Raw genomic sequence first — 25,520 nt, 5'->3', positions numbered from 1 at the left:
GTGCAGAGAACGCCAGTGGGACCCAGTTAACTGCCCGGTTGGTACAGTGCTGGAGTTCCTGCAGGAGAGGTTCTCTGCAGGGTTGACCCCCTCCACACTTAAGGTGTACGTGGCGGCCTTGGGTGCTGTCCACGTCCCTTGCAGTGGAGTGTCTTTGGGAAGACACCCTCTAATTACACGCTTCCTTCGTGGCACATTAAGGTTGAGGCCAGTTATGCACTCGAGGGTCCCGGCATGGGACTTGGCCATTGTTTTGAGGGGATTGTCCGGACCTCCGTTCGAACCTCTAGAGGAGGTTTCAGATAAGTTCCTCACCTTGAAAACTATCTTCCTTTTGGCCATTTCATCCCTTAAAAGGATAGGAGATATTCAGTCCCTGTCAGTAGGGCCCTCATGTCTAGAGTTCGCGCCAGGGATGGTGAAAGCATTTCTGCATCCCAGGCCGGGTTATGTCCCCAAGGTTCCTACGAGCCCACGGGGCCCCATCACTCTACAAGCCTTCTGTCCTCCTCCATTTATGACGTCAGACCAGGAAAGGTTAAATCTGCTGTGTCCTGTGAGGGCACTGGATACGTATGTCCACAGAGCTGCCCTGTGGAGAAAAACTGAACAATTGTTTGTTTGCTTTGGACCCCCTAAGAAGGGGGCTCCAGTATCCAAGCAGAGGATGAGCAAGTGGGTGGTCGAGGCCATCTCACTTGCTTATGAAGCTACCGGGCAGCCATCTCCACTGGCTGTCCGGGCGCACTCAACCAGGGGTATGGCTGCTTCTAAAGCACTTTTGTCGGGGGCTTCCCTCCATGATATATGTAACGCGGCCGGATGGTCGTCTCCTTCTACCTTCGTCAGGTTCTACGAACTAGACCTGGCATCTACAGTAGGGGCACAGGTACTCTCGTAACCGTGTGCGCTTCGGCTTCACACATACGAGACACTTGGTCCTATGGCGATGTGGGTATAAGCGTTCTCACAGCGTTTCGACGCAGCTCGAGTTCCCCGAAAGGGAACGTCTCAGGTTACGTATGTAACCCTAGTTCCCTGAGGGAACGAGACGCTGCGTCGCTTTGCCATACTCCCGGCGTGTCCGTGATCACTTACTTCAGGCTTTATCAGAAGTTAGTTCCTGTTTGTTTTCACGGACGTTTTATAGCTTCCGGTCGATGACGTCATCACGCCGACGATCGATCTTTTTTCCGATGGAATGGTTCTACAGGCGCTTCACGACGCATTAACGCAGAGGCGTTCTCACAGCGTTTCGACGCAGCGTCTCGTTCCCTCAGGGAACTAGGGTTACATACGTAACCTGAGACGTTTTTTTTAATTATTGCAGGTTTGCATAGTATTCTGATTTTGCATTTGACTGATTGTATTCATTTCGAGGAATACTGAATCTTTATTGTGCAAGTGAGATGAGGAAATGCTCACATTTAGTCTAGAACTACAATAACCGTCATGTTCTCACTTACTTTCGATTTTTCACCACATGTCAAATAAATGTGAAAAAGTAACTTGCTAGTAACTTTACTAGTTACTTGAAAAAGTAGTCCGATTTTGTAACTCAAGTTACTGGTAATGTGTTACCCCCAACACTGCTTATGGGCAACACAAGGACACCTGCGTTTGCGTCTCAGCTCAAGGTTCAGGCTTATTTGTTAATTAATGACATCTTCAGCGATTAGTCGATGATCAGTCAACTTTTGTCACATAAATGTTGACTTTAAAAATCTGAAGTCTTTTATCCCCTACCCCCCACACCCCCTCTGCTGCGGATGAGTTGCACCTGTCCTGTATTTTTGGTGGAATTTGAGGAGGATATACCCCTGGATATCCTTTTTCCACTGGTCCTGTCCAGCTTAAACTCTCCTGCATCTCCTGTGTTTTTAAAGTTTCCACCCAGCCTCCCTCTTCCACCTCCTCTACTGAAGCCAGCCAGTCCCCAGCTCCATCATATTGTGAGAAACCCCTATCTCCGCCTCCAACCACAGAGCCCTGGACTCTAGCTCAGTCTTCTGAACATCTGCATCGCCTTGGCTCAATGCTCCCTCACCTCCACCTTGGCTCGTCATCCCATCAGCTTCACCAGGCTCCCTCAACCACCTGTTTCCTCGGACGTCACCCTGGCTCCACTGCGGGATTTCTGGCTGCTGGCTGCAGCTCTGCCCTCCATCCCTTCGGCTCAACCGGGCTCCACCTTCCCTCTGGTCGCACTGGCTTCACTGCAGTCTTCCAGATCTTACCTCCGCCTAGGTCACATCAGTTGACAGTTCCACCTTGGCCATCCGGACCTGCAGTGTCATGCTGACTTCATGTCCACGCGGCTCCGTCTGGGTCTCCACCGTGTATGGCTCGGTCACAGAAGATTGCATCCCTGCTCCCTCCATCTAGGCCACAACTAAGGCTCCTCATGTAACCTCATGTAACCACATGTAACGGTTATATCCTGTTCTGTTCTATTTGTGGTTTGGTTCTGTGCCTGTTTCCCTGTGTTACCCAGTTTCCTAGTGTGTGCAAGTGTGTTGGATTATCCTGTTCACCGGTTAATTGCCCAATTAATTAGCTCTTTTGTTCCTATTTGTATTTAAGTCCTGTCTTCTTTCAGTTCTTTGTTCGTGCTGTCCACGTTTAATGGTTGTTGTTCTGTTTTCCTGTGCTCTTTTGTTAGATTGTTGGATTAAAGACTATTTCCAAATATTCTCCTTCATCATGCGGATCCTTGCAACAGCCACTCATGACAGTGGGTAGCATCTTTTTGCGTTATATAAGGCTGATTTCTGTTTAAACAATGAGGTATTTTCATTGTGGTCTTAAAGGTGCACTATGTAGTATTTTTGCAGTAAAATATCCAAAAACCACCAGGCCAGTGTTTATTTTGTTCAGTTGATTTCTTACAATATCTCAAATGTTTCCAACTATTTGTAAATTATAAGAAATGTACTATTTTAACCAAGGAGCCGGACGTCTGAGCGAGTCACCTGTCAATTGCATCATATCTGCGTTACCCTTGGTTTACGGTTTTATTCTGCAGAAGCGCTTTACTCTTAGCAGTGAGCAACAAGTGTCACAGCAGCCGCAGAGCGAGCACACAGAGTAACGTCAGATCCTCATTTTAAACACACTTAAATGTATCTAATATGAAAAACAGAGCTGCATTACCTCATACTCATGGCCAAAAAAGCAGAAATGGCGCCGGCGACTGTGTCCCGTCATAATAAAAATCCCGATGCTCGCGAGCCGTGTGTTTGCGTAACAATCGCTCCAGCAGCCTTGCTCCGCTCCTCAACATTCGGTCCTGCTCTGCTTCATACTACAGTAACGTTAAAAATCACATTCATGATCATGATTTCTGCCCGAGTCCTATCCCGATTCTTTTCCACTGGCTGTGAGGTGAAGACAACATGTCTCAAGATTATGTGCTCAAACTTGGCGTCATCAAAGGACACCTTTGTTTTGAAAAGGCGCCCTCTAGTCTTAGTGGATGGAAAAGTTGCATAGTGTTGCTTTAAAGGTCCCGATTCCATATTTCAAACTTTAGTTAGTGTGTAATGTTGCAGTTAGAGCATAAATAATACCTGTAAAATTATAAAGCTCAAAGTTCAATGCCAAGCGAGATATTTTATTTAACAGAAGTTCCCTTTCAAAGCCTACAGCGAACGGCCGGTTTGGACTACAGCAGGAAGTGCAGGGATGTAATGACGTCACTAGAACCGTTTGTTGACTAACCTTCCGCCCACAAGAACATGCAAAAAAGGGGGCGTGGTCTTGTTGCTCTCTCACCTGGAGAAGAGCGCATTCAGCGCTTGCATCTCCCCGTTATAGTAAGAGGCGGGACCTTTCCGGGCAAAGTGCGCTAAGCTGCTGTCCAATCACAACACGGGAAGTGCTGGCCCAATCAGAACTCGTTACGTATTTCTGAAGGAGGGACTTCATAGAACAAGGAAATCATCAGGCCGTTTTTAGGACAGAGGAAACACCGGTATACAGATAATTAAATTGTGTGAAAAATACTGTGTTTTTTTACACGCGAAACATGAACTCATGTTATATTGCACACTGTAAACACAATCAAAGCTTCGAAAACACGCAAAGAATGGGACCTTTAACATAATCAAAATAATGCACAATGTACCAAATTTGTTGTGAGTTCCCTACTTTACGTTTAAATGTTTACAACTTGTTTCTAGTGCATCATTTTTTCTGTTTCGGGGACATTACAGTCTTGGGATGTTTCAGGTCTTTTTTTTCTACTAAAGGAAGCTGACTTAATTTGTTATTCACTTCCTTTCAAAGATTCACTGATTGCAGTGAGACCACATGAGAGCTGGAATGATTCACTGTGAGTGTCCAATCATCATGCTTTATACCAATTACAACTACCTTTCAATTACAACTACTTGTAGAACCCACTTGTCTGGGTTTGCAAGTATATAGACGGGCCCAGAAAACCTCCTCTCACTCCTGCCTGCAGACCTCATTAAGATAAGACACAGTTCCATCATTGCTCATTACACTAAGGTTAACCTAGACATTTCCTGCCCTTGGAGACCTACACAACTCCTAGCCAGTCATTATTGTATGTTTGCAGTTCCTACATGTTGAATTCAATATTTTTTTTCTTGTTTCCTATAAGTAACTTTGCAACTACATATCAACTAACTCATTAATTTGCAATTAATGTATGTCAACTAATGCTCATTAGAGTATGGTAGCAGATATTAAGCAGATAGTCTACTAATACTCTGGTAGTTGAAATCTAGATGCAAAGTTACATTTCTGTGGGGAAAAGATTGGAAATTATTATATTCATATTTTGAATTGAAGCACAAATATTTTTTTCTTTGTGATTTAATCATTTGTATGAGAGGATTCATTTTCTTTTATCAAGGCCATTGTTTTTATTGTATAATCAGAATTTGTTCAAAACTGAGAGATGGGTTTATGAAAAAAAATGTTTATTTGCATGCTGAGGTGTTTGTTTTAATCTTTCTTAGATATTGCAACGAGCACCTGCCCTGCCCCCCGCATGTCTATTGGTCAGCATGGTCTCCATGGGAACGCTGCACCGTTCCATGTGGCGGTGGAATCCAGTCGCGGCGACGAACATGCGAGAATGGAAACGAATGCCCTGGATGCAGCATTGTATGTCACATTCATATTACTACTCGGCTTGTTTATGAGACCTTGAATTGAGCACCTCAGGAAATTGAAAGTGTGTGTTCAGCGTGTATAAATAGGTTTCATTGCCACAAGCTGCTAAGAGCAGAAGCATCATGGACTACCCTATGGTGCACGGAATATCTTAGTCATTTGTATCATATATTCAAATTGAATGGTTTAGACACCTTTTGGCAAAAGGTGTCTAAAACAGTGCACTGTGGAGGACTACACCTACATCAACACTACTATTCAGAAGTTTGTGGTTAAAGTTTTTTGAGAGGAAATAAATATTTATTCAGCAAGGATGCATTGAATTGCTCATAATTGCTTAGTGTTACAAAAAATATTTCAGATAAATGCTGTTCTTTCTAAAAATCCTACTAAATCAGCATATTAGAATGATTTCTGAAGGATCATATGACACTAAAGACTGGAGTTATGATGCTGAAAATTCAGCATTGTCCTCAGAGGAATAAAATATATTTAATTTTATTTTAAATTGTAATATTTTTCAAAATTTTACTGTCAAATAAATGCAGCCTTAATGAGCCTAAAAAAATTCAATCTTACTATCCCCAAACCTTTGAACTGTCCCTGCTTTATCAGTCAAGAGCATCAACAATCCAAAAATGCATACCCTCCTTTGGAAAGCTGGGCGGAGCTCTGCGCGTGTGCTAGCCTTGCTAGCATAAGCTGGGATTTTCCAGGCATGAGCAAGCTGTGATATTCTTACTCTACTTTTAAACCAGTCACCCACAAGCTGCTACTTTAGAATAAGTCCAGCTCACATGACCACGGTTCACTTTTCATGCCATTCGTAGAAGTGGTTTGAATGATTTAAAGAATCTGGGACGGCTCTGAATAGTTCATTTGCTATTTAAACTGTTTTATAAGAATTAGTAACATCTGCCCTGTTTTAGAACGTCAAGGCCATCAACCTTTTCGATATCTGCCACTTGATCAACGGCACTAGACACAACGGCTTAAGAGAAAGCTCAGGTGTTCCTGTGAGTCTTAATGGTAAAGCTCTGTCATATTGTGTGCATGCTTAGCCTCAAGGTCAGCTGCCTCAGATCCATCACCATGTAGGCGACTCCAAAAACACCAACACACCAAAGCATCCTAGGAATGCCACAAAGACTGCGAGGGCAGCAACATCATGTCGATGTATATAATTATGCATGTGTGTGGGTACCAGGGTGGTGCGTTGCCTGATTTGGATTTTCATGCTATTTTTGTGCGCTGTGAGCACAAAGTTACATATCTGGCGAGCTGCTGATCTACTTAAAGATGTAATACTTAGAACAGATGCTTTAATAAGCAAGCCTCATATTATTTTCTTTTACTGATGATTGCCAGACTTTGGCATGGGCCATACTTGCAAACAGCTGTTATCATTTTATTAAAATTTTCCCTTTGAAATACTAGTTGGGTTGTTTTGTCAGACACAATAAAAACATGATGTGTCATTCAGCTGGTAATTTTACACGGAGATCGTTTGTCACAGTGGTTGTAACCTCTCTGTAATGATAGTGATAAAGTTTGGAAGAATGTAGCCAGATGTCAGAGTAGACAGAAAATTAATAACGAGTACCTGGAAACACTTAATTGGCTGTCTGTTTGTGAGATCCTTCATATGTTCAGTGTAATGATGCTCTGATGATAGGACTCAGATATTACTATCCCTTTGTCTTAGGGCAAGTGTATTTTCAGAATCAACATTTCAACACATCAACAGTTGAAATCTCTGACAGGCTTGAATCTGTGAAGTACAGTGTTCGGTTTAGGAATTTAAGACTTTTTTTCTCTTTTTCTTGGTGTTAATTAGGAAAGTTTTGTGTAATGGCAAAAATTAGAAAGGTGTCTTATCCCAAAAATATACTCTTCTCAGAGAACACATAATGTCAGCCAACACATTTCAATTAATACTGCCTTTTTCTGCTATTTACTTTGAATCCCCCAGTTCAAGAGTGCTGCAACTGATCACAGATATAATGCATTATAAATGAATACATATATAATGTATGAATCTGTTTATTACAAATGTAGATTTATATGTATATGATAATACTTATATTATATTATATGAATTATATATTATATGAATTATATATTATATTATATTATATTATATTATATTATATTATATTATATTATATTATATTATATTATATTATATTATATTATATTATATTAATTATATTATTTTATATTATAATATTATATTATAATATTATTTTTTATTATTCTTTTATATATTATTCTTTTATATATTCTTTTTTATATATTGGGTCCCCATATTTGAAGGCCCCCATAGCCTGCCCTATTGGATAGCTTGTTTTCAAAGGTTTTTTTCTATTATTTAACAGAAACTAGGAATGTCAATATAAATTTTAAGAAATGTATGCTGAACAAATCGAATATTTACTGAGGGAAAACTAAAAATTTTACAAATAAATGATTTTTAAAGGTGCAACGTATAATATTTACGAGGATCTATTGACAGAAATGCAATATAATATACATAACTATGTTTTCAGTGTTGTGTAAAGACTTTACATAATGAATTATATTTCATTACCTCAGAATGAGCCATTTCTATCTACATACACCACGGGTCCCCTTACAGTGAAGTCACCATTTTGTGCTGCCATTTTTTTTTACAGTAGCCCTAAACAGACAAATTTCTCTACAGAGCGCTAGCTACTCTCTGCTGTCTCACACGATGACATTTTTGTAATTCAACTTACTGCACATGTGTAAAACCTCATAAAACTCACTGAGATGATACAGACATCATAAAGTTATCACACAATTCTTCTGGCAGGATCATTTTATTTAGCAAAATTTCTCACCATTCACTGATGCGTCGCACTCGGTGAACCATTATTATGTTTGGTCTAAAACGCAACTCCAAATGCAAGTACATTTTCTGTCATCCTTGCAGGACTGTGATATGTGCAAAGTAATGTATTTTAGCACCTGTGTGAAAGTGAATAGCATATAACTGGCTAAACATCCGTCAAAGTTTTCAAATACCTCTGTCTTCACAGTCCACAATACGACGCGAGGACAGCATTTTCACATGTATCTGCTTTGGAGAGCGTTTTGAAAAAGGTCAGTTTTCGTTGATTTAAAACGCCATCTCAGTGTGGGCGGAAGGCCAAATTGAAGAGAAAAAGGTCCGTTATCAATTGAAAACGTATTAGTGTGGACATGGCCTATGTGCTTCAAAAGGGAGGGGTGAACCTTTAAAATAACATTATTTAAAATAATGTTTTTTAGTTATGTTAATAATTGTTAATTTTAAGTCATCCTGTGTCATGGGTGACATCACTAATGTTTAGTACAACTACACCACCACACACAAAGGTCTTTTTGGAGGTTTTTGGAGGTTTGGTTTGTCCAAATAGCCTGGTCATTTGCGCAGTTATTCTGATTAAGTCACCCAAAATGCACTCACAAAGTACACGCACGTTTGATAGATGACACAAGCAAATTAGTATATTTTATTTCTTAGTAAATCAAGGCCTTTGTATACCTTGTGTGTGAGCGTTCAGTTCAGGGCCTCTGAAGTTTTATCTCTTATGATGCCATTTGGATGGTCCTCAGAGAGTTCTTGAGTTTATTAATTTAATTTGAATATATATTTCAAACTACTACATAAAACCATCCACAACCCATAAAATCTCTGCATCGCATATCTCTACGGAGACTGTGCAGTGTGGGTATTAATTTAACTGATGCTTTGGTCAGAGAGAGACAAGTTTTCTCCGAGGAATTTGAACATTCCCAATTGACAGCATTTTTCATTACGCCCCTGACTGAGTGTATCATGCTCCGTAGTCTTGCCTGACTGATTTTGTGCTTTTCTGTACTAATAATTGAGACTATTTGTCTTGGTGGTCCATTGTGGAACGGCCAGCTGACGTTTCAGGTGAACCTCTAATGAATGCAATCAGTGACACCTGCGTAATGGATTGAAGTTTGTTGTTTTCTGTAAAACATACGAGAGGCTGCTATCTCTGTGGAGTCGGGGGCATATAGTGTCAAAGATGTGAGCCGTAGAATGGCCAATTACGCTCCAACACACACATACTTGCTGATACGCTGTATTTTTTGTGTGGACACAAAGGATTGAGGATTGTGTGTGTGTGCAAAGTGGATGTAATGATGTTAGAAAGCTCCAGAGAGCGAGGGTGGGATTACTCATTAGTCAGCAGATGCCTGGAGACCGAACGGGGACTGGCAGAGCTTCGTACAGGGCATCCCCTAATCCCTGTCTCTGTTACCCACAATGCATTAGTGACAGACAAGAACTGTATGTAATACAGTAATTCTGAGGATGAAAAATATACTTGGGGAGTGCAAAATCTGAAAAAGATGGAGTGAGTGGGGGATAATGAATAGATTGTTGGCGGGAAAAACAAGAATGGAACAATAGAGAATTAGGGAAAGGAAGAGCATGATAAAGTGAGATGGATGGAGAATTATAGAAATGGAAAACGTGAGCAGGATGAGTAATGATAGAGCAGTAAAAAAGGGGTGACAAACGGAGCAAACAATCCGAGAGGCTGTATTATCCACATGTAACATCATTATCAATGAGGAAACATGATTGATTTCGCTCGGTTTAGGTCGTGTCATATTTTCACATTTCAGCCATCACGGGAGGCCCGGTACACAAGTATCGGGCTTCATACATCGCCACATCAGTAAGTGTTAAATCACCATTATGATGTTCTGCCCATATGTAGGCATTCACCCAGCTGGTGAGAACATCTACCTCATTGAATCCAATGTAGCACCAGCGCCGCAAGCCCGATGTGTGTGAGTGCGTTCTGCTGCATTATCACTTTCACTTAATACCCTCGAAAAGAGATTTTTGCAGTCATGCTTTGTAGTGAATGGAACTTTGGGATTTTTCTGATGGCTGCTTATAAGGTGTTTTATTGGAAACCAGGAAGACTATCAACATATTTGTTTGTTTTTCACGGTTGTTAAGGGAAGGTGTGATATTACTTTTCTAAGTGATCAGACTTTACAGATCAGATCGTTTCCTCTCCTATAATAATGAATTATAATCATCTGTAATCCACATTATCCAAAAGTATACACTATATGAATATAAAATACAAATACTATTTCATTATATGTAAATGTATATATTACAAACATGAGGAAAGGTGTAGCATTACTGATAGATAGACAGACAGACAGACAGACAGATAGATAGATAGATAGATAGATAGATAGATAGATAGATAGATAGATAGATAGATAGATAGATAGATAGATAGATAGATAGATAGATAGATAGATAGATAGATAGATAGATAGATAGATAGATAGATAGATAGATAGATAGATAGATAGATAGATAGATAGATAGATAGATAGATAGATACTATTTTATATCACATTTTTGTAAATATATGTAGTATTGTGTGCGTGTGTGCGTGTGTGTGTACCTACTTAACCATATTTTAGGAAAATTTGCTAAATTTGTACACAGAAGTGAGCAAAACCTGACAAATGGTCAAGACTTGTCATCTGGTAAACCCTATATTATGATGAAAATACACCTTTATACTTTATTTTAAAGACTTGTTCTTGTACTACTTTGACCTTTATTTTCTCCTAGCAAGCAACAAAACAGAAGTAAAAATACTATTGTTGAGGGATTCGAACCATATCTAGGGTCCAGAATTTCATAGTGATTTGGACCACCAAGCAGCACCCCAAATGACCCCAGCAACCACCTAAGTAACATGCCACATTTTTTCTTCATATTTATCTCTCACAAACAATGATAAAAAACTGAAACTGAAAAAAATATCTTAAAAAGACTATAATTTTTTAATGCCATGTTTACATAACTATATATGTGTATCACAGCTTGTAGTTGTAGTTTGTTCATTTGTGGAGGCACCCAGTCGTGGATAATGGAACCTTGTAATTATTGAGTACCTCGATTTGCTTTTGTGTTCTCTGAGTGCAGTCTACCGTTAACATTTCGCTATGCGCAGTCACACAAATACAACACTAACACCCAACCCTCTTTTGTCTCTGAGAAAACATACTGCAAAAATCTCTGCATGGCAGAACCTTTCTAGCTGATGTGCAGATGCTCACTGAGGTAAAAAGCGTCAAGTCAGCTGATTTGATTTCATAATATTTACCATCATTAAATATTAACAAAAAAAAGTGTGGAAACCAAAGCAGGTGGTCCGAGCGTGCTATAAACAATGCCTAAACTTTTCCATGGCTTTAACCTTGTCTATATGCTCTTCATCCTTGGGAGAGCGGAGGTGAAAAGAGATGAGTGGAGGGAGGGGAGGTGAGCTAGACAGCCGTCTGAGCGCTTCACATCAGCTCTCCCTGCGTCTGACAGATTGACGGATGAACAAAAAGGACTTTTATCTTATTTTGCCAAGGTCTGGCAGTCATTCAAGGTCTATTAAGCATAAATAAATGCAGTGAGAATGGACACTGCTCCCCACTCCACCAAATGAACACATATGATTTACAGGAAATCTATAGCTCCTTGTTTCAGGCCGATTTATTAAGGTGTCAGGACATGAATCTGACTGCCTCAAGTGCTAGACATTGGTATCAGAAGATGCTCCACATGATCATAAATCGAAGGATTGAAAGCTCATAACTGCTGGTACAGATCAAGGATACAGGCAGTGTAGATGTCATATCAATTATAGAAATGCAATAAAGCAATCAGGAATTTAAGAGGTTAGATTTGTCCCCGGCGAACTAGGACGAGACGGTAGAACAGAAACTCATTTTAACAGTCCCAAGCTAGTGACAATTTTTGTCTTTTTGTCAGTCCTTCGAGGTTCCATTTAAATCGAAGTGTCATGTTAGCTTGTGTAGGATGTACTTCCGTATTTATTCCCTCATATTTCACAGTCTTTTTCTCCTCGTGGCCTATAAATTAAACTTGATCAATGACCTTTTTCTGCCTGACTTGTTTGCGACTTGCCATGTTCAGCAAAGAGCGCAATGGAAATATTTCATAGGCGCCTGCGAAATGGCAACAAATCACCAAATGACATTCTCTTTGTATAATCATGAATTGTATATAAAGTAAAACATATTTACAGTATATACTTTATGTAAAATATTTTAATATATTACATTAAGTATTTTATTTCTAACCCTAACCCTTTATATAAGTATTTAATGTATATTATATTAAATATATAACACTTAAATATATACACTACAAAAAATGCTCATCTTACTTAGTATTTTTTTCTAGTCTAAATATCAAAAGATTCTTAAATCAAGATTAATTTATTAGATAAGTAAAATGACAATGATGAATAAAATGATAAGTAAAATTATCTGCCAGTGGGGTGAGAAAAATAATATTGTTTCTGATTGAAATCTTGTTTCTTGTTTCCATCCCAAACAGAAAAAAAGATAATTTTTCTTACCCCATTGGCAGATAATTTTGCTTGTTTTAAGCAAAAAAATCCTCCTTTTGCTGTTATTTGCAAGAAAACAAGAAAAAATATCTTATGCCATTTTACTTCTCTAGTAAATGAATCTTGATTTAAGAATTTTTTGATATTTGGACTGGAAACAAGAAAAAAAAACTGAATAAGTAGGGCATTTTTTGCAGTGTACTGCTGTTTGTAAATACAATAATATATTTTGTTGTTTTGTACAGGAATTCCAGTCCTGTAATACCCTCCCTTGCCCGGATTTAAAGAAGACCACTCCCTGGACACCATGGACACCAGTGAATATCTCAGACAATGGGGGTCACTACGAGCAGCGGTTCAGGTACACCTGTAAGGCGAGAGTGCCGGAGCCCAACCTGCTGGAAGTGGGGAGACAGCGGATTGAGATGAGGTACTGCTCCAGCGACGGATCCACAGGATGCTCCACGGATGGTGAGATCTCATTCTGTCTCTCTTCCCTGCGATCCTTCATTTGTCACTCAGCCTTTTCCTTCTCTCTGCTCTCATCTTGCTTTTTCTCGCTTTGTCTTTGATGAAGTGAGCCGCCAGTGACTTTGAGGCAAGACACTTGATCTATTTGTCCATCAGTGGAAAGACAACATGATGTGCTCTAGTGCTTCTCTCTTTCTTTCATTCTTTCTCTCTCTATCTATGTGGGCTCACTACATTGGTTTTTGGAGTGCTCTTGGCTGCATTCTGCCTCTGAAAGACATGATAATTAAGTCAAATCAGAGAATATTATTTTTCTCAGTGGTTGGGGGTCTTCCAATCTTACAAAGTGCAACACATGCACTTCATTTTATTTATTTACCTCCCTACATGTGTGCAGATGCATTGGGTCGCACATCTGTGAACTCGTGGTTTCTAAACAAGCTGTTAACCTAAGAGTTATGAGAGTCAAAGTGGCACAGAGGTATATATAACGGATATGCAGTTAAACCCTGTAACAGTAAATGTTGTTTATAGACACTCATATTCTACAGTAAAGCTCTGATCTTCAACAGACATTTACTAAGAGATGCCACACACACATTTAATGACCAGACAGAGCTCTTTTTTGGTGTTTTCCATCGTACTGATTTCCATTTCATTTTACGAGTGAGTGAGCGAACTAATATGACAAAAGAAAAACATTCAGAGCCATATAAAAAAATAAAACACCACAGCAATATTCCATTTGCCAATGTGTCAAAGTCTTTTGTTGCTCTTAAATGCAAAAATGAAAATAAGATAATTCTTTACATATACCCACTCACATACATACTCGCATAGGTAATGTTTACACTGAAAAAATTGTCAACTTGTACTTCGTGTAGTTTTTTGCTAAAAACAGATTTTGCTGAAATGTACTAAATTATTTAAGATTACTGATTATAGCTGATTTTAACCTGAAAAACGAGGTTTTACTGAAGCATAACTGTCAGTTGATATAACCTGATTTCTCCACCTTGATATAAAAACACTCGAAATATTAATTAATTACCCTTACTTAATTTAATTGAAGAAATATTTACACACAATTTGATTTAGTTCATTCAAAATAAATCTGTTTAGTTGGATCAACACAATTTTGTCAGTTTAGGTCAAATTCATTTACTCTTGTATGTTTAACTGAACTTCATTGCATTGGTCAAACTTAATTTCTTGTGTTGGCTCAACCTAATATTTTAATACATTTACTAAGGCTTAATTTTCAAACAAAAAGTGTAATGTATATGATACTAAGCAAAGACAAGGGTCAAGACTGGAGCACACTCACTATTCTTCAGCACAATGGTATAACCACAACATTCACAACAGAAACTCCTCTAAGTCCCCAACAAAACTTAATATTAAACATAAACTACCAACATCTTTTCCTTTACTAAAAAAAAAACATTTAAAAAAAAAACACATAATCCCTAAATTTACTCTCCTAATGCAGTCCTTTACATTTACTTTAGCTGATTTTAATTACTTAAATTGAACAAGAGGGAAACAATATAATTTTTGAAGTGTATATTTGTTTTATAATGTCAATTGTGATTTTCACTTTGATGCAACATACATGTGTGTACTACCCTCGAATCATAATTTCTCATTGAAGCAAAATCTAGATCAGCCAACCTTTTCTTCTTCTTTGTCCTTCCTGTAGCTGACAGAAGTCACGACTATACTGCCCTTTATAGGTCTGGTGCAGCCGTAGTGCACATCTGTCAAATGTGTCCATCTTGAGCTTTATTGGAAATGTAATATTGGGTCAATGAAACTCAATAAAGTTTGTTTTATTTTATATAAACATGATTGAATTAGGTTACAGCAACAAAATGTAATTTTAGATACAATCAGGTAGAAATACTTCCTTAAAGCAACAACTGCACATGTTCACTTTTTACAGCATAGGACTCTAGCATCATTTACTGACTCTCTTATGATTCATCAGTGCTGCATGAGTATTATACATAAATATGAAGTGCCCAGCATAGACATGATTAATTTCTGCAATTCAACCATTATTTAGCTTGAAGTACCCAGCTATACCGCTGCACGGTCAGTCGTGACAGATGTTTCTTCTAAGGGCTTTTGGACAGTTGTTAACTTACTGCATATCGTACAGAGGAGGCCTAGTCCCATAATCACCTCCACACTAAAGATGTGTGTTGATGTCAGTAAAGCCACAAGGGAAGATGAGTTCTGAAATGAATGGGCTGCCACTTTGCCAAGATTTAGCCTCACGTCTTGGCTAGCCCATATCGATTTGAATCTGTAAGCCATGCCTGTGTGAAAAGAGTGTGATAAAGCACAGCGTCTCATTGCATAGAGTTCATGTGGAAAAATCTAAAGGAATGACTGTATGGGGTTTCATCAAGGGTTCTAAACTCATTTACTAATTGTGCATAGGTACAGATTTGTGTGAATGAGCATTCATGTATCATGATTTATCAGTAACTTGTTCTAAAATAATAAAAACCAAAACTATTTTTTTAAACAACTAAAATCATACATTTGTAAAAATCACATATACTCTAGCTTATAAATATGGTAAGATTAGGGTGATTACATTTTTTAATCGAATGCATTACATGATGTGCCGGTATTTAACCAATTTTTTCACAGATTATTCGGACATTAAATGTGGCTGTTTATTGCAGTTCATGGTGCTATTTAGCCCTATTTAAGATAAAATGTATACATAGGTTTCATCTTAAATATGTTTCAATATGTATACCTTAAAGGTGCCCTGTGTAAAAATTGAGGTAAAAATATCCAAAAAATGACCTACACGTATCAAAAGAATGAGAAGAAATAAGGGTGATGATGTCTTTAAAAAAATGTCAAGTTATAGTGCTGCAGAGATATCAACCTTAATTAGCAGTAGCATTACTAGCCCCGGCCCGACAGGTATCGTAATACCAGTCTCGGCCATGGGAGGCGGTATGCGGGCAACATAACCAACAGCCAACCTGGCATACTTGAACCTAATGTCAATTGTGTGGAAAGTACAGCCCACTACTTCATTTCAGTTCAGGGAAGAGAGTGGACGGATGGCCGAAGCCCTTGGCCCCTTAAATGTATCTGATATGATAAATCTGTTTTTTAAATAATAGCTGTTTTTATCTGACCGGAAAAAGCGGAAGTGCGGGCGCCCGGCGACTGTGTCCCGTCCCGTCATAATAAAAGTCCCGGTACTCGCGAGCCGTTTAGAATAAGCGCCCTCCAGTGGGCGAAAAGTTGCATAGTGCACCTTTAAAGGGATAGTTCACTATTAAAAAATGAAAATTCTGTCATCATTTACTCCCCCTCAAGTGGTTCCAAACCTGAATAAATGGCTTTCTTCTTCTAAACACAAAGGAAGATATTTGGAAGAAAGTTACAAACATTCTTCCAAATATCTTCCTTTGTGGTCAGCAGAACAAAGAAATGTATACAGGTTTGGAACATTTTGGTGTGAACTTCATTTTGGGGTTAACTATCCTTTTAAATATGTTTCAACGATTGGTTATTTAGCTATAAATGAATCATATAAAGCTGAGAGAGATACATTTATTTTTAATGCAAATTTTAAAAATGTAGGTTATATGCAAAATAAATTACTAACTTTGGGAATGCTGTCATGCATTTGGAGTACTCCAAATTCATTCATTTTTGAACAGAACAGTGCCTTTATCAACCAACATCTTTGCATTTATGAATTGTAATTGTGCTGTTTAGACAATAAAAAATTGTTTTTATTAATTCTATTAGCTTAGTTGCTTAGCTAATACCATTTATTTAAACAATAGTGTGTTTTAGTATTAAAATACACTTTTTGTAAAAAAGTACAAGGGCATACAGCGGAGTGAACTAAGTTAGCACATCACCAAGACACCTTGGATTTGTCAAGTAGAAATCATGTGTATGTTGATATTTTGTCAAGCCTTTGAGGTCTGAGCCTCTTTCTCAGCTTAATATCAACTTTATGAAATAAATAAAATCTGTAGTATCAGCCCTGGCTGACATTTTCAGACTGGAAATACATTTGATGCCAGTTTTTCTATTAGGCCAATTTAAATCGGCTTTGTGCAGATAAGGTTCCTTGATTTCTCTGCTGTCTTTTTAGATGAAAATGAAAGAAATGATCAGTGTCCGCAGCAGCTGGTTATTATTTACACACTGATTCAGGAGCTTTGCTTAGTGATGTGCGTTCAGTTTACTTAATTATAATGAATAGAATAATCAAAAAATATATTACATTGTCAGATAACAACATCACTTTCATTGACAAACTGTTGGCTGTATTTGTTTAAACCTCGATGATCATCAGTTGATTAACCAGCATTTTTAAGTTTGAAAGTTCTGTCTTCTGAGATTATTAAAGGTACAGACAAATTTCCAGCAGTGCCAGACGGTTTACTTGGTAATTCATAAATAAATAAATTATCTGAAAAAATGTATATGAAATGTTTCTTGATCACCAAATCAGCATATTAGAAGGATTTCTGAAGGATCATTTCCGAAGGATCATGTGAAGACTGGAGTAATGATGCTTTGCCATCACAAGAATAAAATACATTTTAAAATATCAAATTCAAAATACAGTTAAGCTTAAGCTGTCCATCCCATCCTGTTTTTAAGGGGTTCTATTATACCCCTTTTTACAATATGTAATAAAAGTCTCAGGTGTCCCCAGAATGTGTCTATGAAGTTTCAGCTCAAAAACAGATCATTTATTATACCAGGTGTAAATGCCCATATTTGAGTGGAAGGAAAAAAGGCTGTTTTCGTGTATGTATCTTTAATTGCAAATGAGCTGCTACTCCCCAGCCAGCTTTCTAGATACTTTGCCAAAAACTTAAATATCGGTTTGTTTTTGATTATCATATCAGTTTAAAGCCATATTAAACTTCTGATATATGTGTAATACGGTTTGTAGATGGGAAGGAAGGAGGCGGGAACCGGCGAACGTTTAACAACATTTATTAATTCAAAAGAAATAAACAAAACGAAAGTAAAACCGTGGACAGCCCCTCACGGACGACTGCCCACAAACACATAAACAAAACTAAACATAAAATCCAGGCCTGGTCCTCTCTCGTCTTCCGCTGTCCTTGCTCCTCCTTATATGCTCCCGTCACATGGCCGCGAGACGAGACCGGTGTGCCACGCAGCTGGCCCTCGTGAACATTAATCACCGGCCCGCTCTCGCGGTCCCTCGCCCCGCTGCCTGTCACACCACAATATGGTTTTCTGAGTGCAAAGAAAGTTGACTGTCAGATGGTGCATCACGTGAATAATAAGTTCTCTTTTCGACTTATTGCGCTTAAACTGTCAAATACACACAAGGTTTTGTCAAAAACACACAAAATTCACATAAACACAGTCAGTTATGTCTGGAAACGTAAACAGCACATAAATAAATTGCATATGTACATTAGATCTGTGTATTAAAGTGAAAACAATCTGTAATACCCGCTGCTATATATGCTGTTAATATGAATCAAATGACAAAAGAAAAACAGAAAATCACTCGCTGCTCTTGATTAAATAGCTTTAGTAGCTTTAATAAGAATACTGCTTTCAAATGCTCTGCCGAGGAGATAAACATGGCGGACTGTGTAAAGATCACTCAGAGCGGTGATATGACAAAAATCACTCGCTCCCGCTCTCACCGTCTCATTGCCTCGCCCTAACGTACATACAATTGTCCCAACAGTTATACCATTTTCAAGGTCTTATCCACGTCATTTATACGATGTGGATGGTTCTGATCGGCTCAGAGAGTCATGGTAAATTTCCACTCATGTCAGTTAATCTGATGCACGTGTCCATAGACGTGTCACTTGTTGACGCTTTCACCCCGGAAATAGGCCTGCAGTGACCTTCCAGATCTGGAGCAGGCGCCAGCTTGCCCAGAACAAGTCCACCCATCTCTTAGGGTTCCCATTGTACACCATTCTCAACACTGATCTGTAATATAGAATATTGCGCACATACACAGATACACAGTCTCTCCAAGGTTGGAGCTGATTAAACTCCAGTTCTAAACAAAACATACTGATAACATGTCCTTTCTTTCAGTGAAAGGGACACACAATAGTACAGGCAATATTCATACTGACTCTTTAGTGTTTCAGTAAAAGTAAATATAAAAGGAATAAAATATAATAAATTAAATGAAAGACAAATCCATATTTCATATCTGGTAGCCGGGTTAAGTGAGCAAACCCTGTTACTGCACTCCTGACATGTTAGGGGTGTGTGATGCCTCAAAAATCGAAACCCATGACCTTGTTTCAAGTGTTTAGTGACACATCACACATCTCTAGGTCAGACCCTCAGTCCCTCCTAAGAGACCAAATACACACTTTAGAAAACAAGAAACTAAAAGCAAAATAATAACTGGAAAAAATAATTATAATAATATAGAAAGGTAAATATTGATTAAGGTTTTGTTATGATGTTAATTAGGATATATGTACTATATACAGCTATATTGAAGCGGCAATGGATTTCAGAATCGCCCTTTCAGCGGTGTCTATTCTAATTGGGCAGAATCCGTCAGCAGTCTGGGCGGGGCTTTTAAGATTGAAGATTGAACATTGGTCTGGGGAGTCTGCTCTGTATTTTCTACTGCACAAGATGTGTGATCAACGGACATAGTTCAAATGACTTTGTATGTAATTGGATAGTCCTTCAACTAATCAGACCAACGATCCATTACTTCTCTATCCGTCATTGTGTTAAACCTGCCAATAGCGCGCCAGGTGGATAAGCCGTTTTGTGATTGGTCCCTGCAAAATTGTAACAAAAACAGGATAGAAATATGTTCAGGTTTCCAGCCTGAGCTGCAGGGCGAAATCAAATCGGCAGCAGATCGGGTGGGGTTTACCCAGTCTGTAGGGCAGGGCCTAAACATATTATGTGAAGTCATTTCTGAGACATTGTTTATGGTTTATGGGTGTTAAAAACAGGAGTGGGTGAATTTTTAACATTATAGGGGGGTTGTGTACACACAGTGCTGACACACATTTATGTTCAAACGATAAAAAAGTCAATTTTGCATAATAAGTCCACTTTAAGATGCTGTGCCCATGAGACCTCTGGGTTTTTCTCTGTTGTGAACTTGTGATCCATCTAGCCATTTTGAAACATAAGAACATGTCTTGTGTAAATGCCTAAACCCATTGGGAGTTCTTTAGCTACCTTTATATTACAGCACCATTTTTCTTTTAGAAAGTGCAAGTGTTTAACGCTTAACCTTCAGTACAATAAAAATCAATACATGCACCATTATGTCTATTTGTTTGCTGGAGTAATGGTAGTGGCTAGAGTGAAAATGCTGCCTAACAGTCAGGCTACTTATCTTAAAACCTTGAGTTTCTTCTGCAGCATAAGCCAGAGGCCATAACTGATGATGGCCCAGGTTTGTAATTTGGCTATGAGTGATGCCTTCATTTATCTCTGAAACAATAGCACATCGTTTTAGCATGTGACTTTAGCACTATTTTCTCATCTAAATACCGTGATGCAAGGATGGCTCTTTCTCTCTCTCTCTCCATCTCTGTCTATCAGTCTTTTTTCTTTCTTTTCTCTGTGAACCGCCTGATATCTCCAAGGCTATTTGCTGTCGGTTCCCCACAGATCTGTCATCAGTTAGAATCCCACTCAGTGTAAGATTCTGCAGACCTTACGATCTCAGCTTTCTCTGTGCTACAATACACACACATGTCCTTGGATACAAAATATAAAATCTCACTGTCAGTGATTCTGGTCTCATTCCTTTACAGACAGGCCCAAGAGTCACACAATCTGATGTTCAAAATTAAATATAAAACTTCATGTAAACTGACATATTAAAAAGTAAATGCATGAATGCTTTTTTAGTCATGCTGGAGATCTTCAGGTTTTACACAAACTTGACCAGTTTTTGCATCTTTTTTTAATATATATTAAAGGGGGGGTGAAACACTCAGTTTCAGTCAATCTCATGTCAATCTTGAGTACCTATAGAGTAGTATTGCATCCTTCATATCTCCGAAAAGTCTTTAGTTTTATTATATTTATAAAAGAAATATGGGCTGTACCGAGTCTTTCCGGAAAAAACCAAGCGCCTGGAGGCGTATCGTGTGGGCGGAGCTAAAGAATGACGATCGCGAACAAAGCGTTGACGTCCTCAAGCGTGGAGAAACCCATGGCTATCTCAGCTAATACAGATAATGATCCAGAATCAAATCTGAGGCTGAAATAAATTGAACAGGAGAAACGGCAACATCAGGACGTCCGTCTTTGTGGTATGTACTGTATTTAGTGGCCTTTGTGTGTCTTTACTCGCATTTTATGAGGACATGATTCGGTTTATGGACTATTGTATGCGACTAGACCTTAGAGGTAGCAAGCAAAACGGTTTTGCACGTCAGACTAGTGTAACGTTATACAACAGAGAACAGCAATGGAGTAACCGTTAGCGCATTTGAATGACGAAGCACGCGATCGTGTCGTTTACTGATGTTTACTCATGCGACGGTAGCCAATAGCAGAGACATTTGAAGCCGTTTTACTCACCAGCTGCTTCCAAAGCAGGACCGAACCTTTATCGCTGGGACCACTCCGTCAAAAACACTTCTTTGGTATGATTTGGTGAAGTCCTGTGACAGCAGTGACCGTGGAAATCCACTTTGAGACGCAACTGAAACGATGTTGTGAAGCTTCCCATCATTTCTGCGTTCAAATCAGTTCAAATGCAGCGCTGCCTTCCCGGAATGCTGTGCTGAAGCATTGAAGTCGCTCGATGTCACCCATAAGAATAAAATTGGAGCGCGGCGCGCGACATAAGTCTTCACGGAGGACTGGATCTGCACCTGAGAGCAGTGTTTACGGCGTGCATTTCCTCTCTCGCTCTAGTCACGCGCGTGCGTGCGCACCCTACCGGGAGAAGAGCCCGCACGGCCCATACAAGGACCTTCCGATTTATTAACGTCAAGTAGACCCATACTCGAAAAAAACTCTCTGAAACTTGTGAGAAACTGGAAGGAGTATTTTTGACACAGAAATACTCTATCAAACGTCCAACATTAGTTTTTGAAACTTTGTCTATGTTTAGGATGGGAATCCAAGTCTTTAACAGTGTAAAAAGCTCAGTGTGCATGAAACAGCATTTCATCCCCCCTTTAAAGCAAAACAGGCACAGGCCAAAGACATTCTGAAATTCATGTAAATTTTTCAGTTCAATTTTATCTCAAATTGTTATAATATGTCATTTTTATCAAATTTTATTTTAAATACTTTTTGTAATTGAAAAACTATGATATATACTTCAAATTAATTTAATTTGCATTCTAAAAACAAAAATAAGATTTTTTAAATAAGAAATATTTTTATTTATTTATAATTATTTATAATTAATGTATAATTAGTACTATATATAATATAAAATTATATTGTATTTGAATTGTATTTACATTATAATAATGTATAATTATTATGTAAACATTATTAAATTATATTTAATTACTACACATAATATAATTTATAATTGACAAATATATTATTATATTTAATAATTAAAAATGAATATAATTTTATCCTTAAATATGAAATTGTTTAAAAATACATATTAATATAATTTCTCATTTTAAAATTGTTAAATTATATAACACTATTAAATTATACTGTAAAAATGCATCTTTGTCATCTCATGAATAAATTACATATAAAAAATATATTAACATAAAAAAGCTGTTTTAAACTGTAAAAATATTTAGCAGTATTACTGTTTTATTAAAAATTTTAATTAAATAAATCCAGTTTTCCTGAAGACTTCCTTTAAAAGCATTAAAAAGATCTTACCAGCTCACACTTTTCCTCATCTTGCACAGGTTTTTGAGCATTTCGCCAATTTATACAAACATTTGTCACAGTGGTCCCAGGCTTTTAGACACCACTATTTATGATTATGAGCACCCCACACTGTTTAGTTGACCATTTGTTTCATTGTTACCTCTTGCGACACTGGATTGCTGTATGTCAAGGTAATTATATGTATTTGCATAGGCGTTAACCACCCACTATGCAGACCCATCAGGGAGTCGATTCTAATTGCCCACCCCCTATAACTTTTAATAAGCACTGGTGACCGCTAGACAGTTTACGACCGCTCTGGGGAATAGTGTAAAAGCCACACTCTTAATCCACAAGAGCTATTCATTTTCTTGATTGTGCATGATATAATGCCACCCATCTCGCTCAGCAGATGAACACATCACAGAATCTGGGTCGGGAAAGTAGCGCTGACTTTTTCAAATTATTTAATCGCAATTTGTCTTCATTCCTTTGCATCTTAACAACCAGCGAGCATAGCAAAGTCAAAATCTAATTCCACAATATGACTTTATACTTTGGTCAAAATCCGTGTAGTCTGTCATTTCTTGGTTAAAATCATTGAACGTAGCACGGTTTGTTTACCTGTGGGTCTAGCATGCACTGACACCTGTGTTCCCCTGCCACTAGCCATCAGAGCTGGGCGCCCCGCTTTGAGGTGTGAGTAGATTATGAAGTAGTCTATTACCTTTGAGAGGGCTGTGTGCTCTGGTGCTGGAGAGATTATAGGTCGACCCATGTTGCGCTGCTACTGCCTGCTCAGAATGGATAAATGGCTGTGGCTCAGAGGGACTGTCACAGTTGAATCTGCCTCAAGGTCAGAGGTACAAACACAGAGGTCACAGTGCAGACAGATACTCTGCTGCAAAAACACTCTGTATGATAAGATCTTCTTTGACACAAATGATAATAATCTAATAGTTGTGAATGGCTTCAATATCTATGAAAGAGAGAATTATTTAGCTTTCTGAACTAATCTTTTGAAATACAATTTAGATGGTATGTTTTACATAAAATATTAAAAATTCTGAAATTAAAAATCATGTCAGGGTTTAAGAGCATAATTCCAAAGACTCTGTAGTACATTTGGACTGTATGTCTAATGAGATTAATGCTAAAGGGTCCTGTTGGTTTTGTGTGTTTATTCTTGTTTTAGGAGATTTGCTGCGTTCTGGACGTATCACTGGATTGACAGTAAATGGAGGTTGGGCTGTCTGGGGCCCTTGGAGCCAGTGTAGTCGGGACTGCAGCTCAGGTGTCCGAAACCGCAAACGCACCTGCTCCAACCCCAAACCCAAATATGGAGGAATCACCTGCCTCGGGCCTGCCCAGGAGTTTCAGGAGTGCAATACTACACCATGTCCAGGTTTGTTTCCTCATATATGCACCTTTCCCAACCTTTTACATTCATTTTTTTGTGACTTACACAGCTGCTCCAGGCAATGGCGTTGTCGCTGTCACAGTTTCACTGTCTGAAATGAAATGATGTTTATAGATGTCATATATTTGAATTGATAACTATAAATTACTAAGAAGCTACCATTCAAATGTTTGGGGTCGGTAAGTTTTAAGCCCCTTATATTCTCCAAAAATACAGTAAAACAGTAATATTTTGAAATATTATTACAATTTAAAATAACTTTTTCTATTTTAATATATTTTAACCCTTAAACACATACCCCGGGTCTTTAGTGACCCGGGACATCATTTACTACACTCCTCCTCTTTCCTTCATTTCCTTCATCAACCTACATTTGTCAGAACTGCCTTTATTTTAAATAGAAATCTTTTGTAACATTATGAAAGTTCACTTTTGTTTGCTGAATAAAATATTATTATTTTTAATCTTATTGACCCCAAAAATGTGAATGTTGGTATAATGTTGTTAGCTTTTTTCCAGTTGTGTGAAGTTAAACAATTTCAATTAAAATATTTGAATTGAGAACTATACATTTTATTCATCATGTATGTGAAAAGTTTAGTCAAAACCAGCTTGAGATAAAATCATTTTTCTAGATGGTAAATTAAGTTCTCACACTAGAATTAGGACAGAAATGTTTTGTTTGTTTGTGTACCGGTTATATGGTTGGGTAGTCAGTTATATCATAGTTCAGCTTAGTGGAAAATCTTCTGAAAGAGGTTAACAATATCATTTGGCTGAGCACCAGCACCTATTTGTTGGAAAAGGAACACAGGCAGTGAGAGCTACATTCATATTTTATGTTTATTTGGAAAAACCTCAAACAACACAAATATAATAAAGACTTATCCATTCTCTCTCCAAATATATCAGGCACTTTAAAATGAACGGTTCTTTATTGGCATATGCGGTTTCATGAAGAACCTTTAACATTCATGCAGGCTTTTCATTGCAAAAAACATTGTTTATAGTAGAAAAAAAGTTTAGATTTTTAAAATGCTCCTCACACTAAAAAAAAATATTTTAAGAAACAACCCCCACTATGGTACGAATACTCTCTTTGGGACATTTATTTTTAAGAATGTACAGACAATCATGCAAACCATCTCCCTTCAGTCTGTTTCTGG

General features: G+C 38.1%; 1 protein-coding gene across 2 annotated transcripts in view; it reads left to right on the top strand.

Annotated features, from left to right (window-relative positions):
• sema5a (sema domain, seven thrombospondin repeats (type 1 and type 1-like), transmembrane domain (TM) and short cytoplasmic domain, (semaphorin) 5A) overlaps nt 1–25,520 on the top strand; it is a 203,029-nt gene that overhangs the window by 156,170 nt on the left and 21,339 nt on the right. For both annotated transcript variants that reach the window (XR_010901397.1, XM_067434775.1), the window contains exons 15-17: nt 4,989–5,136; nt 12,845–13,070; nt 24,130–24,339. Coding sequence is in view for 1 of the 2 variants with exons in the window: in XM_067434775.1 (XP_067290876.1) it covers nt 4,989–5,136; nt 12,845–13,070; nt 24,130–24,339 (584 nt within the window). In the remaining variant the exon portion in view is untranslated. The remainder of the gene's footprint in view (nt 1–4,988; nt 5,137–12,844; nt 13,071–24,129; nt 24,340–25,520) is intronic.

This window comes from Pseudorasbora parva, chromosome 24 (genome assembly GCF_024679245.1).
Source record: "Pseudorasbora parva isolate DD20220531a chromosome 24, ASM2467924v1, whole genome shotgun sequence".
NCBI lineage: Eukaryota > Metazoa > Chordata > Actinopteri > Cypriniformes > Gobionidae > Pseudorasbora > Pseudorasbora parva.
Note: the sequence above shows the minus strand (reverse complement) of the source record. Positions and strands in the feature narration are given on the sequence as shown.